The sequence below is a fragment of the Dendrobates tinctorius genome, unplaced genomic scaffold (genome assembly GCF_039654945.1).
Source record: "Dendrobates tinctorius isolate UK_male_01 unplaced genomic scaffold, ASM3965494v1 ptg000055l, whole genome shotgun sequence".
NCBI classification, from domain to species: domain Eukaryota; kingdom Metazoa; phylum Chordata; class Amphibia; order Anura; family Dendrobatidae; genus Dendrobates; species Dendrobates tinctorius.
The window spans coordinates 4,131,822-4,147,856 of record NW_027361723.1 but is presented as its reverse complement, the minus strand read 5'-3'; the positions used below and the strand labels follow the sequence as shown (position 1 = coordinate 4,147,856).

At 48.8% G+C, this 16,035-nt stretch overlaps 1 protein-coding gene across 1 annotated transcript in view; it reads right to left on the bottom strand.

Moving 5' to 3' along the window:
* Window positions 1–532: 532 nt before the first annotated feature.
* Window positions 533–16,035, bottom strand: part of ZC3H3 (zinc finger CCCH-type containing 3) — a 156,733-nt gene continuing 141,230 nt past the window's right edge. Inside the window, exon 12 of the mRNA XM_073577360.1 lies at window positions 533–1,448. Within this exon, the coding sequence (XP_073433461.1) occupies window positions 1,417–1,448 (32 nt within the window). The 3' untranslated portion in view covers window positions 533–1,416. The remainder of the gene's footprint in view (window positions 1,449–16,035) is intronic.

Sequence of the window (16,035 nt, the reverse complement as noted above, 5' to 3'; positions counted from 1 at the left end):
TTCCTGCTATAATACTGCCCCTATAGACCATACCTGCCATAATACTGCCCCCTACAGACCATACCTGCTATAATACTGCCCCTATAGACCATACCTGCCATAATACTGCCCCCTACAGACCATACCTGCTATAATACTGCCCCCTACAAACAATTCCTGCCATAACACTGCCCCCTACAGACCATACCTGCCATAATACTGCCCCCTACAGACCATACCTGCCATAATACTGCCCCCTACAGACCACACCTGCTATAATGCTAGTTGGAGGCTTGTATAGAGAGTTCCGCTTTGCAGACTGATGCAGATGAGTGACTCACACATGGAGCAGAGTGAGAAGTTCGGGTCTTGGCCAGGGACAGCTGGGTTGGGACAGGTGCAGCTCTGGGGGTGACAGCGACGTGCACGGACAGACAGGAATGAGGCGAGTCACGTGGAGGCGAGCGCTGCGGATATTCCTGCTGGATGTGACCACTTCTCTATTGGATTTTAGGACCGGAAAAAAAAAAACATCACAGAAGTCATGAAGGTGTAAAGTAAAATATGTGCACTTTAATGAAATGCTCTCGCTCTCCACCGAGCTGGAAACTGAGACAAATCTTCGAAATAAAACATCATCTAAAATCAGAGGTGAGGTCGGTAAAACCGTCAGTCTGTCCTGTAGAGAGGGATCGGGGCGCGCACCGCCATCGCACGCTCACCGTCACAGACCGCACCACATGGCCGCCCGACGCCTGGCAGTGGGAGGGAAGGAGACACTTCGGAGGCCAATATTAATGGTATGGACAAAATAACCGGTGTGATGGATTCCGCCGTGGCGAAGCGCCGCCATGAGTGCTCCAACAACTGCGTCCGATACGTCAAGACATATGGGGAGAAACTCGTGTCGAGTGCCAAAAATGAAGCAAGACATCTGCTCCAAATTATCAGTAGAAGTATAAGGACATGGTTGGTACGTAAAATTAGCATATATGCAAATGAGGAGATGATCTCCGAAACATTTGTAACCATGGAGACATTTTGCTGACTTGACACTTTTACTCGCAGTTGTGTCTGCCGGGGATCATCCCACTCGGATATCGGATCGCAGCCGTATATAATGACAGACGCGCTGTTACTCCATTACATGCGATGGGGAACGAGACCCCGACCTGCCGAAATACAAAAAGTGCAGGCGCCAACCACACTGGCAGGGGTTAAAAATGTCAGATACAAAGTAATAGTAAATCTGTCTAGTAAAATAATCTGGTCATCTGAAATCTATAAAGTAGAAAGTTTACGCAATGTCCGAGAGGCCCGGGGAACAGAAAACAACGGCGCCCCCCTCTGAGCGAGCACTGGAAAACTGGGAGTCTCTGAAGACGAAGTAGGGACCCTGAGATATGGAAACTCCAGAGCTGAACTCTCAGGACGTCGTCATAGCCTCGGCTTAATCTGAAGAGGTTTCCCTGCAAGAGAAATACAACACATTAGGGGCATGAAATCATCAGTCACAGCAAAGCTAAAAGGGAATCTCCACCTCAGTCATCAGGTCAGATTTTACGTAAAAAGTGCTGCTGTATTCAAACATCTATCGCCTGCAGCCACCACTAGAGGGAGCTCCCTATATACATGATAAGATCCTGTCTGCAGCCACCACTAGGGGGAGCTCCCTGTATACAGAGATACATGATAAGATCCTGTCTACAGCCACCACTAGGCGAGCGCCCTGTATACAGAGATACAAGATAAGATCCTGTCTGCAGTCACCACTAGGGGGAGCTCCCTGTATACAGAGATACAAGATAAGACCCTGTCTGCAGTCACCACTAGGGGGAGCTCCCTGTATACAGAGATACATGATAAGATCCTGTCTGCAGTCACCACTAGGGGGAGCTCCCTGTATACAGATATACATGATAAGATCCTGTCTGCTGTCACCACTAGGGGAAGCTCCCTGTATACAGATATACATGATAAGATCCTGTCTGCAGTCACCACTAGGGGGAGCTCCCTGTAAACAGAGATACATGATAAGATCCTGTCTGCAGCCACCACTAGGGGGAGCTCCCAGTATACAGAGATACATGATAAGATCCTGTCTGCAGTCACCACTAGGGGGAGCTCCCTGTATACAGATATACATGATAAGATCCTGTCTGCAGTCACCACTAGGGGAAGCTCCCTGTATACAGATATACATGATAAGATCCTGTCTGCAGTCACCACTAGGGGGAGCTCCCTGTAAACAGAGATACATGATAAGATCCTGTCTGCAGCCACCACTAGGGGGAGCTCCCAGTATACAGAGATACATGATAAGATCTTGTCTGCAGCCACCACTAGGGGGAGCTCCCTGTATACAGAGATACATGATAAGACCCTGTCTGCAGTCAACACTAGGGGGAGCTCCCTGTAAACAGAGATACATGATAAGATCCTGTCTGCAGCCACCACTAGGGGGAGCTCCCTGTATACAGAGATACATGATAAGATCCTATACAGAGAAACGTGATGGGATCCTGTATCATCAATCTCTGTATACAGGGAGCTCCCCCTAGTGATGAGTGTCCTCGTAACTGTACCAATTATAATGCCACAAATACAGACAGTGATCCTGAGCGCAGTCTTGTTGTATGAAGACTCTATCCATTGTGCGGTGATACTTTCTATAAAAGCTCCAGAGCACAGAGCTTTTCTGTAGACTGTATCATGAGTGGCAGTGTGAATGGTGCAGAAATCTCTTGTTCTAGCTGGCGCTGCGCTGTGGATGGACGAGCACGCACTCGTGCCACTGCTTCATGGCTAATTAACGTACAATAATCGCTTTGTTTATCACCTTGGCCCCTCCTGTGCACCAGCCGCACCTCAGAATAACACCCAGGACTGACGGTGTTAACTGCAATTAGTCACCTGCGAGGAGCCGCAGTCACTGAGGAGTGACAGATGCTGTGCCAGAGATGCACGATGACAGTGCCCCTGCCCGGCCTGCTAGATATTTGCAACCTTCTCTTCTTAGGTTAGTGTCAGTCTTTACTACGACTCTGCCATTGTATTCCTAAAGTTCCTGGCTGCAGCAATACCTTTATCCATGATATAGGGCCTTTTTCCTGGCAGATTTGCAGAAGATATAAATCTGCAGTATACCAACTCAATAATGATTGGGTAGAAATCTGCAACAAAAATCAACGTAAAAATCTTATTAAAAACGCAACAAAAAACGCATCTGTTTTAAGCACCTTTTTCCTGCCAAGAGATGCAGAAACGTGTGCACCAAATACTTAACGTGTGCACACAGCTTTACACGTACTGCTCCATTAGGCGCGAACTCCAAACACCGCGGCTCATCTGCAGCTTCCTCCTTGGAGGCTCACGTCCAAACTCTGCTCCACAGAGGCGCAGATATGATCAGTGGCTCCATTTTAGCTGCATTGGGCATTGTAGCCTGAGGTGGTCAGAAATCTACTGCACTGTAATGGTCTTCTCCCTCCCCTATGCTTTACACTGCAGCACAGCTGGAAGTTAAGTTGCTTTGTGCATTGGAAATCCTTCTCCCATCAGATGCGGTCTCTCCCCCATGCTATACACTGCAGCTCAGCTTCTACAGGTTGACAGCGGCGTATAAGATGTTATCAGATGACGCCCTCCGGGTTTACGGCCATTACGGTAGTGGACCACCAGACCGATGTGATCCAGCAGTGACGCACATTGATCAGATACCACCCCAAGAGCCGCGGAGCATGGATTAACCTGCGCTTTTTGCAGGCCGGAGAGTGACGTAATGAGCAGCTGCCATCGATGCGGGCATGTATCTGAATTTTTTTCCACGTGTATATGGCACCGTTGCGAGAACTGATGGATTGCGGTCAGCACCAGCGTGCCAGTGGCGGTAGAATGAGTCGGACATACCCTGGTACACAGAACAGAGACACTGAAGAGTTGGGGCAGGAGTCTCGGGTGGCGCAGCTTCGTCGCTGTCACCATCTGGCTCGGAGTCGGCTCCGCCATTACTGCTCGTGGGGCTCTGGCTCATTTACCGCACTGAGCTGCTCACTAAGCCCTGAAGTCGCAAACAGCAGGGGGCCCCCTTCAATGCTTATGGAGCGCGGGCAGGGGCCCGGCCATAACTCACAGAGCTAAGTGCGGGAACTGAAGGCAGAGCTGCGAGGACGACAGGCAGGAGCCTCAGTCCTGCGAGGTTTCTGGCGCAATTCTGACTCCATGGTGACACGTGACTCGTCGTCGCTGCGTCTCCTCTCGGTGGGATTCGGCGTGACCTAGATCCGCGCAGCTGCTTCTCTCCCCCATGCTGCTCTCCCCTCGCGCCCTGTTTGCACCCTGTCAAGACGACCCTCTGATTTTTCACAAGCTCTCGCCCCATTGCCAGGCGCTGTCTCAGCAGCGCCTCCGTCACTCAACAGGAGAAAATTCTCCTTCTCCAGCCCAAGGTGCATGAAAAACCTGAAGGGTGTGACCCTCCTTGTGTATATAAAGGTGTCTGCCGTGGGAAGATGGCGGCCGACGCCAACACACAAATAAAGCCGCAGATTTATTATTACTGTCCTAATATTAGACGAGGCTGCATCAAACTTACTACAGTGGTGTATGCGATGAGAAAAATGTCTGGCATCTTATTACAGGTGTTATTTCCTTACGCCACCTCAGGAATGGGGGACGCCATATTAAATCTGGCGCATTTTACAACTCATTTTGGGCGCACCGCCTTTTCAGGACCATTTCAAAACTGTAGAGAAAGATGTAAAAACCGTGTAAAGTACATGATAAACTTGACGAGCGGCAAATAGCACAGGTCTGTTTACTTGCGCAGTTTGACTTGCATTTTACTTAGTCTTTGCGGCGGATCTATGAAAAACTAGCTGAAGAGCCCGGTGTTGCCCGGGCATAGTAACTAAAAGTGGTTAGTTATAACAAATTATAAAGATCATCCTCCATCCCATAGTCTCGTGCCCATATACCTATCCTCCATCCCATAGTCCTGTGCCCATATACCCATCCTCCATCCCATAGTCCCGTGCCCATATACCCATCCTCCATCCCATAGTCCCGTGCCCATATACCCATCCCATAGTCCCGTGCCCATATACCCATCCCATAGTCCCGTGCCCATATACCCATCCCATAGTCCCGTGCCCATATACCCATCCTCCATCCTATAGTCCCGTGCCCATATACCCATCCTCCATCCCAGTCCCGTGCCCATATACCCATCCTCCATCCCATAGTCCCGTGCCCATATACCCATCCCATAGTCCCGTGCCCATATACCCATCCTCCATCCCATAGTCCCGTGCCCATATATCCATCATACACATCCTCCATCCCATAGTCCCGTGCCCATATACCTGTCATACCCATCCTCCATCCCACTGTCCTGTGCCCATATATCCATCATACACACCCTCCATCCCATAGTCCCGTGCCCATATACCTGTCATACCCATCCTCCATCCCACTGTCCTGTGCCCATATATCCATCATACACACCCTCCATCCCATAGTCCCGTGCCCATATACCTATCCTCCATCCCATAGTCCCGTGCCCATATACAGTGGGCCAAAAAAGTATTTAGTCAGTCAGCAATAGTGCAAGTTCCACCACTTAAAAAGATGAGAGGCGTCTGTAATTTACATCATAGGTAGACCTCAACTATAGGAGACAAACTGAGAAAAAAAAATCCAGAAAATCACATTGTCTGTTTTTTTTTCCTTTTATTTGCATATTATGGTGGAAAATAAGTATTTGGTCAGAAACAAGCAATCAAGATTTCTGGCTCTCACAGACCTGTAACTTCTTCTTTAAGAGTCTCCTCTTTCCTCCACTCATTACCTGTAGTAATGGCACCTGTTTAAACTTGTTATCAGTATAAAAAGACACCTGTGCACACCCTCAAACAGTCTGACTCCAAACTCCACTATGGTGAAGACCAAAGAGCTGTCAAAGGACACCAGAAACAAAATTGTAGCCCTGCACCAGGCTGGGAAGACTGAATCTGCAATAGCCAACCAGCTTGGAGTGAAGAAATCAACTGTGGGAGCAATAATTAGAAAATGGAAGACATACAAGACCACTGATAATCTCCCTCGATCTGGTGCTCCACGCAAAATCCCACCCCGTGGGGTCAGAATGATCACAAGAACGGTGAGCAAAAATCCCAGAACCACGCGGGGGGACCTAGTGAATGAATTGCAGAGAGCTGGGACCAATGTAACAAGGCCTACCATAAGTAACACACTACGCCACCATGGACTTAGATCCTGCAGTGCCAGACGTGTCACACTGCTTAAGCCTGTACATGTCCGGGCCCGTCTGAAGTTTGCTAGAGAGCATTTGGATGATCCAGAGGAGTTTTGGGAGAATGTCCTATGGTCTGATGAAACCAAACTGGAACTGTTTGGTAGAAACACAACTTGTCGTGTTTGGAGGAAAAAGAATACTGAGTTGCATCCATCAAACACCATACCTACTGTAAAGCATGGTGGTGGAAACATCATGCTTTGGGGCTGTTTCTCTGCAAAGCGGCCAGGACGACTGATCCGGGTACATGAAAGAATGAATGGGGCCATGTATCGTGAGATTTTGAGTGCAAACCTCCTTCCATCAGCAAGGGCATTGATGATGAAACGTGGCTGGGTCTTTCAACATGACAATGATCCAAAGCACACCACCAGGGCAACGAAGGAGTGGCTTCGTAAGAAGCATTTCAAGGTCCTGGAGTGGCCTAGCCAGTCTCCAGATCTCAACCCTATAGAAAACCTTTGGAGGGAGTTGAAAGTCCGTGTTGCCAAGCGAAAAGCCAAAAACATCACTGCTCTAGAGGAGATCTGCATGGAGGAATGGGCCAACATACCAACAACAGTGTGTGGCAACCTTGTGAAGACTTACAGAAAACATTTGACCTCTGTCATTGCCAACAAAGGATATATCACAAAGTATTGAGATGAAATTTTGTTTCTGACCAAATACTTATTTTCCACCATAATATGCAAATAAAATGAAAAAAAAAACAGACAATGTGATTTTCTGGATTTTTTTTTCTCAGTTTGTCTCCCATAGTTGAGGTCTACCTATGATGTAAATTACAGACGCCTCTCATCTTTTTAAGTGGTGGAACTTGCACTATTGCTGACTGACTAAATACTTTTTTGCCCCACTGTACCTATCCTCCATCCCATAGTCCCATGCCCATATATCCATCATACACATCCTCCATCCCATAGTCCTGTGCCCATATACCCATACTCCATCCCATAGTCCCGTGCCCATATACCCATCCTCCATACCATAGTCCCGTGCCCATATACTCATCATACATATCCTCCATCCTATAGTCCCGTGCCCATATACCCATCACACATCCTCCATCCCATAGTCCTGTGCCCATATACCCATCATACATATCTGCCATCCCATAGTCCCGTGCCCATATACCCATCATACATATCTGCCATCCCATAGTCCCGTGCCCATATACCCATCATACATATCTGCCATCCCATAGTCCAGTGCCCATATACCCATCATACATATCCTCCATCCCACAGTCCCGTGCCCATATACCCATCATACATATCTGCCATCCCATAGTCCAGTGCCCATATACCAATCATACATATCCTCCATCCCATAGTCCCGTACCCATATACCCATCATACATATCTTCCATCCCATAGTCCCGTGCCCATATACCCATCATACATATCCTCCATCCCATAGTCCCGTACCCATATACCCATCATACATATCTGCCATCCCATAGTCCCGTACCCATATACCCATCATACATATCTGCCATCCCATAGTCCCGTACCCATATACCCATCATACATATCTGCCATCCCATAGTCCAGTGCCCATATACCAATCATACATATCCTCCATCCCATAGTCCCGTACCCATATACCCATCATACATATCTTCCATCCCATAGTCCCGTGCCCATATATCCATCATACATATCTGCCATCCCATGGTCCCGTGCCCATATACCCATCATACATATCTGCCATCCCATAGTCCCGTACCCATATACCCATCATACATATCTGCCATCCCATAGTCCAGTGCCCATATACCCATCATACATATCCTCCATCCCATAGTCCCGTACCCATATACCCATCATACATATCCACTATCCCATAGTCCAGTGCCCATATACCCATCATACATATCTGCCATCCCATAGTCCAGTGCCCATATACCCATCATACATATCTGCCATCCCATAGTCCAGTGCCCATATACCCATCATACATATCCACTATCCCATAGTCCCGTACCCATATACCCATCATACATATCTGCCATCCCATAGTCCAGTGCCCATATACCCATCATACATATCTGCCATCCCATAGTCCCGTACCCATATACCCATCATACATATCTGCCATCCCATAGTCCAGTGCCCATATACCCATCATACATATCTGCCATCCCATAGTCCCGTACCCATATACCCATCATACATATCTGCCATCCCATAGTCCAGTGCCCATATACCCATCATACATATCTGCCATCCCACGGTCCCGTACCCATATACCCATCATACATATCTGCCATCCCATAGTCCAGTGCCCATATACCCATCATACATATCCTCCATCCCACAGTCCCGTGCCCATATACCCATCATACATATCTGCCATCCCATAGTCCAGTGCCCATATACCAATCATACATATCCTCCATCCCATAGTCCCGTACCCATATACCCATCATACATATCTGCCATCCCATAGTCCCGTGCCCATATACCCATCATACATATCTGCCATCCCATGGTCCCGTGCCCATATACCCATCATACATATCTGCCATCCCATAGTCCCGTACCCATATACCCATCATACATATCTGCCATCCCATAGTCCCGTACCCATATACCCATCATACATATCTGCCATCCCATAGTCCAGTGCCCATATACCCATCATACATATCCTCCATCCCATAGTCCCATCATACATATCTGCCATCCCATAGTCCAGTGCCCATATACCCATCATACATATCTGCCATCCCATAGTCCCGTACCCATATACCCATCATACATATCTGCGATCCCATAGTCCAGTGCCCATATACCCATCATACATATCTGCCATCCCATAGTCCAGTGCCCATATACCCATCATACATATCTGCCATCCCATAGTCTAGTGCCCATATACCCATCACACATCCTACATCCCATAGTCCTGTGCCCATATACCCATCATACATATCCTCCATCCCATAGTCCCGTACCCATATACCCATCATACATATCTGCCATCCCATAGTCCCGTACCCATATACCCATCATACATATCTGCCATCCCATAGTCCAGTGCCCATATACCCATCATACATATCCTCCATCCCATAGTCCCGTACCCATATACCCATCATACATATCCTCCATCCCATAGTCCAGTGCCCATATACCCATCATACATATCCTCCATCCCATAGTCCAGTGCCCATATACCCATCATACATATCCTCCATCCCATAGTCCCGTACCCATATACCCATCATACATATCTGCCATCCCATAGTCCCGTACCCATATACCCATCATACATATCTGCCATCCCATAGTCCAGTGCCCATATACCCATCATACATATCTGCCATCCCATGGTCCCGTACCCATATACCCATCATACATATCTGCCATCCCATAGTCCAGTGCCCATATACCCATCATACATATCTGCCATCCCTTAGTCCAGTGCCCATATACCCATCACACATCCTCCATCCCATAGTCCCATGCCCATATACCCATCATACATATCCTCCATCCCATAGTCCTGTGCCCACATACCCATCATACATATCCTCCATCCTAGGATCTCCCCTCACAATATATCCCGTTCTCCATCAAAAGACGCAAATTCTATCATCACTTTATCAACACCGTGCAGCCCACAATGGGATGAAATCCAAGCGATTATTAAGAGACTCAACCAGGAGGACACGGCGTGAAATAACCAACACCGGCTGCAGATACGTGGCCCGAGTGGCCTCACTTTAAGCCACTCCTCATCTCCTAGCCAAACCACAGCAGAACATGGCTCTCGGCCTCAGGTTTCCATAAATGCCGATGCGACGTGTACATGTTTTAGGTAAAACCGAGCCCACCCGATTCCCCTCCGGTACGGCCCAAGATATTAGATCTTTCATGTATAGTAATACACGGCACGTTGTGTCGCTTCGGCTGCCTCGCCTCCAAATTAAAATATATTGGAAGCACCGTTCAGCAAACTGAAGAAAAGGAGCAGAGCATTCATCAAAGATTACTAAGAACAATGCTTCTACGCGGGAGCGGCCAAACACTCTGGAAATGGCCAGAAAGGCGACAATTCGGGGAGGTGACAGGCACAAACGACTGACAATGAGAGAAGCTTTCTGGATCCTGACATTGGACACTATACACCTGCAGGGAGGACATATTTTATATATACTAACAGGTATTTTCTTCCTGCGCCGCAGCTCCGTGATGTCGGCGCGGAGCACTGCTTGTGCTTAGTAGTGCGATTGCTGGCTGTGATTGGCTCAATTTTCCTATATACGATCACATGTATCGTCACTGTTGTATCCGATGACTAAGGGCGCTTTTAGCGCCGCAGAATCGCCTCAGCTGATGAGAGAGAGAATTTTTTCCGTCCGCCAGAAATGATTTCAGGGTTAAATTCTGTCTGACTTCCTTCCTCCGGGCATGCGCACTCTAAAATGCGGATCCTGCAGCAAAAAAAACGTTGCATGGTCCGTCCGGCATGTCGGCGGACGCCAAAAATTTGGCGGATCCGCAAAAAAAAACGGATCCAACGGATGGCCATCCGTCAAGATCCGCCGGTAATGCATCTCAATGGGGAAAACAATGGCGGATCCGTTTTTTTTTTTTTGAAAAACGGCGGATTTTGACTGATGGTCAAAAACGGAAGTGTGAAACAGGCCTTAGTAACGACTCCCGACCGCTGCGATGTCGCTGGTGAGATCTGCCTGTGTGGCAGCTCACTAGCGACCACTTAGCGATGCACCAGCGATCCTGACCGCGTCATATCACTGGTCGGGATCGCTGGTGCATTGCTAAGTGTGACAGTACCTTTACCTTGTAATGTCTTCACATCCTGTTCCGTCCAGAGGTGTCCGGATCCCAGAATTCCAAGCAGCAGAAGTTCACCGACCGACATATTGCGACACCCAAGTGATGGGTGTCTCAATATGGAAACTGCTGGGGGTACCAGCCTCTTTCACGGTACCACCAGCAGAACACCATCACACCACACACACACACACACACAGTATACGCCGTACGCACCTCACACACACACACAGTATACGCCGTACACACCACACACTGTATATGCCGTACGCAGCCTCTTGCACGGTACCACCAGCAGAACATCGTCGCACCACACACACTGTATACACCGTACACACCACACACTGTATATGCCGTACGCAGCCTCTTGCGCGGTACCACAAGCGGAACACTGTCGCGAACACGCCGCCAGGATGAGCCGAATGATTCACTGACCGCTGCCATCTTTGTACAGGAGGAGCGCATGTGCAGTTTTAATGTGACCGCTGCTATCTGTCTGTAAAAAGATGGCGGCAGTCTGACTTACTGCACCTGCGCGATTTCCATGCACGCGCAGTGAATCATTCGGCTGATCCTGGCGGCAGATGTGTGACATGTCTACAGGCAGAGGAAGCCGGTCACATTAAAGGGGTTTTCCCACGGACGAAAGTTCACTTTAAAAATTGTCTGTGTCTGACCGTGTACGGAGCATACCACATCTCCTGGGCAGGGGAGGAAGCAAAACACAATACTGACATCACAGCAGGGGATCACAGAGGATTCATTTTGTGAGGTAAAATATTTCATTCACTGTTTTTAAACAATATTTTACCTCACAAAATCAATCCTCTGTGATCTCCTGCTGTGATGTCAGTATTGTCTTTTGCTTCCTCCCCTGCCCAGGAGATGTGGTATGTTCTCTACATGGTCAGACACAGACAATTTTTAAAATGAACTTTCGTTCGTGGGAAAACCCCTTTAAAAAGCAAATATGAACGCCAACACGGCTCTTCCTAAAAAGTACGCCAATGACAATGAAAGGAAAGCAGCAAAGGCACAACGTCAAAAACAACGGGCAAATGATCAGCACATGGGGAAAGAGAGCGTGGAGAGGTGGGTGAGCACGTGGGGGGAGAGATTCTCAATGTGGCAAAGCCTGCCCCCATCGTGACATTACCGCCCTCCCGATGCGATCGGGCCTCCATCTTGTAAGAAATAAAAGCTTTGCTGCGGTTTCTGTGGGCAGCATAGCAACCAATCACAGCGTGATATTCTACTCGGGTAAAATGAAAGCAGTGCTGTGATTGGCTGCGTTGGGCATTAAAGTCATTTTTGGGAACTCTCCTCATGTCTTCTGTGCCTATTTACCGCCACATATTGTAAATACATCCGCAGACCCCCGCACTAACTAGGAGGACCCCATTTTGGCCACAGTCATGCTCAAACTAGCAAAAAATTGCAACCAAATTAATAAAGATTTAACAAGGAAATTCATAAGTTTTGCACATTAAAAATGGCGCCATCTTATGAACCCAATAAGGTCCCTTACCCAGTCCCATTAATAGTAATGTCTGCGCCACTCCCAACCCCGTGACGTTATAGCCATGAACATGAAGGAAACAGAACTGTGCGACGAAGGGTTAAACGAGTAAATGTCTTCCTCAAAACCCAAGATTCTGCGGCTGCACCGCGGGATGAGCGTGCTCAGTGGAGCCGTTAAAGACGCGTGTTCCATTAACGTTACGACTGTGAAATATGGCGAGTGAATGACGGCCGTATGGCGGCAGATTTGCGGCCGGCCGCGTTGTGGAGGATTTAATCCTCGCTCCGGCGCGCGCAGCGCTGTAAAGCGTTTACTGAGACGATCGTTGGAGGCCATAAAATCCTCTTCTTTCTCCCAAACAAGGCTGCGCGGAGCCATTTGCCGGGCCCTGAACGCTCGTCGGGGGAGACGGGAACAGCTGCTCGCGCCAGGAGTCTGCAGCCATCTTCCCCAGCAAATTAACTGAAATGGGCGCTTCCTAATTAAATTAGCACGCAAATGAAATGGTTTGCATTGGTGCACTCGCTTACCATTAGCACAGGGGTGCGGGCATCGGCCCCGAGGGACAGGAGGGGACAAAGCATTGCAGGGGGCACTACTCCCATCATCATAACCCAACAGGGTGGAAAGACAGCAAGCGAAGGGTTAAACTGAAAGGGGATCACGGATCAGGACACGCGGGATCAGCTGCATATATAATCTATCCTCCATTACACTCTGCGCTCCCGGGGATGATGGGAGTGATGCTTCTTATCAAACGGATCAGAATGTCGGTAGACAAAGATGATGGGAGTGATGCACTGTGTGATAGATTAGAAGAATAGATTGTGAGCTCCTGGGTACAAGGATGATGGGAGTGGTAGATTGTGAGCTCCTGGGTACAAGGATGATGGGAGTGGTAGATTGTGAGCTCCTGGGTACAAGGATGATGGGAGTGGTAGATTGTGAGCTCCTGGGTATGAGGATGATGGGAGTGGTAGATTGTGAGCTGCTGGGTATGAGGATGATGGGAGTGGTAGACTGTGAGCTGCTGGGTATGAGGATGATGGGAGTGGTAGATTGTGAGTTCCTGGTATGAGGATGAAGGGAGTGGTAGATTGTGAGCTGCTGGGTATGAGGATGATGGGAGTGGTAGATTGTGAGCTCCTGGGTATGAGGATGATGGGAGTGGTAGATTGTGAGTTCCTGGTATGAGGATGAAGGGAGTGGTAGATTGTGAGCTGCTGGTATGAGGATGATGGGAGTGGTAGATTGTGAGCTCCTGGGTATGAGGATGATGGGAGTGGTAGATTGTGAGCTGCTGGGTATGAGGATGATGGGAGTGGTAGATTGTGAGTTCCTGGTATGAGGATGATGGGAGTGGTAGACTGTGAGCTGCTGGGTATGAGGATGATGGGAGTGGTAGATTGTGAGCTCCTGGGTATGAGGATGATGGGAGTGGTAGATTGTGAGTTCCTGGTATGATAATGAAGGGAGTGGTAGATTGTGAGCTGCTGGTATGAGGATGATGGGAGTGGTAGACTGTGAGCTCCTGGGTATGAGGATGATGGGAGTGGTAGATTGTGAGCTGCTGGGTATGAGGATGATGGGAGTGGTAGATTGTGAGCTGCTGGGTATGAGGATGATGGGAGTGGTAGATTGTGAGCTTCTGGGTATGAGGATGATGGGAGTGGTAGATTGTGAGCTCCTAGGTATGAGGATGATGGGAGTGGTAGACTGTGAGCTCCTGGGTATGAGGATGATGGGAGTGGTAGATTGTGAGCTGCTGGGTATGAGGATGATGGGAGTGGTAGATTGTGAGCTCCTGGGTATGAGGATGATGGGAGTGGTAGATTGTGAGCTGCTGGGTATGAGGATGATGGGAGTGGTAGATTGTGAGCTCCTAGGTATGAGGATGATGGGAGTGGTAGACTGTGAGCTCCTGGGTATGAGGATGATGGGAGTGGTAGATTGTGAGCTCCTAGGTATGAGGATGATGGGAGTGGTAGACTGTGAGCTGCTGGGTATGAGGATGATGGGAGTGGTAGATTGTGAGCTCCTAGGTATGAGGATGATGGGAGTGGTAGATTGTGAGCTGCTGGGTATGAGGATGATGGGAGTGGTAGATTGTGAGCTCCTAGGTATGAGGATGATGGGAGTGGTAGACTGTGAGCTCCTGGGTATGAGGATGATGGGAGTGGTAGATTGTGAGCTCCTAGGTATGAGGATGATGGGAGTGGTAGATTGTGAGCTCCTAGGTATGAGGATGATGGGAGTGGTAGACTGTGAGCTCCTAGGTATGAGGATGATGGGAGTGGTAGATTGTGAGCTGCTGGGTATGAGGATGATGGGAGTGGTAGATTGTGAGCTGCTGGGTATGAGGATGATGGGAGTGGTAGATTGTGAGCTGCTGGGTATGAGGATGATGGGAGTGGTAGATTGTGAGCTGCTGGGTATGAGGATGATGGGAGTGGTAGATTGTGAGCTCCTGGGTATGAGGATGATGGGAGTGGTAGATTGTGAGCTCCTAGGTATGAGGATGATGGGAGTGGTAGATTGTGAGCTCCTGGGTATGAGGATGATGGGAGTGGTAGACTGTGAGCTCCTGGGTATGAGGATGATGGGAGTGGTAGATTGTGAGCTGCTGGGTATGAGGATGATGGGAGTGGTAGATTGTGAGCTGCTGGGTATGAGGATGATGGGAGTGGTAGATTGTGAGCTGCTGGGTATGAGGATGATGGGAGTGGTAGATTGTGAGCTGCTGGGTATGTTGATGATGGGAGTGGTAGATTGTGAGCTGCTGGGTATGAGGATGATGGGAGTGGTAGACTGTGAGCTGCTGGGTATGAGGATGATGGGAGTGGTAGATTTGAGCTGCTGGGTATGAGGATGATGGGAGTGGTAGATTGTGAGTTCCTGGTATGAGGATGATGGGAGTGGTAGATTGTGAGCTGCTGGGTATGAGGATGATGGGAGTGGTAGATTGTGAGCTGCTGGGTATGAGGATGATGGGAGTGGTAGATTGTGAGCTGCTGGGTATGAGGATGATGGGAGTGGTAGATTGTGAGCTCCTGGGTATGAGGATGATGGGAGTGGTAGATTGTGAGCTGCTGGGTATGAGGATGATGGGAGTGGTAGATTGTGAGCTGCTGGGTATGAGGATGATGGGAGTGGTAGATTTGAGCTGCTGGGTATGAGGATGATGGGAGTGGTAGATTGTGAGCTCCTGGGTATGAGGATGATGGGAGTGGTAGATTGTGAGCTCCTTGGTATAAGGATGATGGGGGTGGTAGATTGTGAGCTGCTGGGTATGAGGATGATGGGAGTGGTAGATTGTGAGCTGCTGGGTATGAGGATGATGGGAGTGGTAGATTGTGAGCTGCTGGGTATGAGGATGATGGGAGTGGTAGATTGTGAGCTCCTTGGTATGAGGA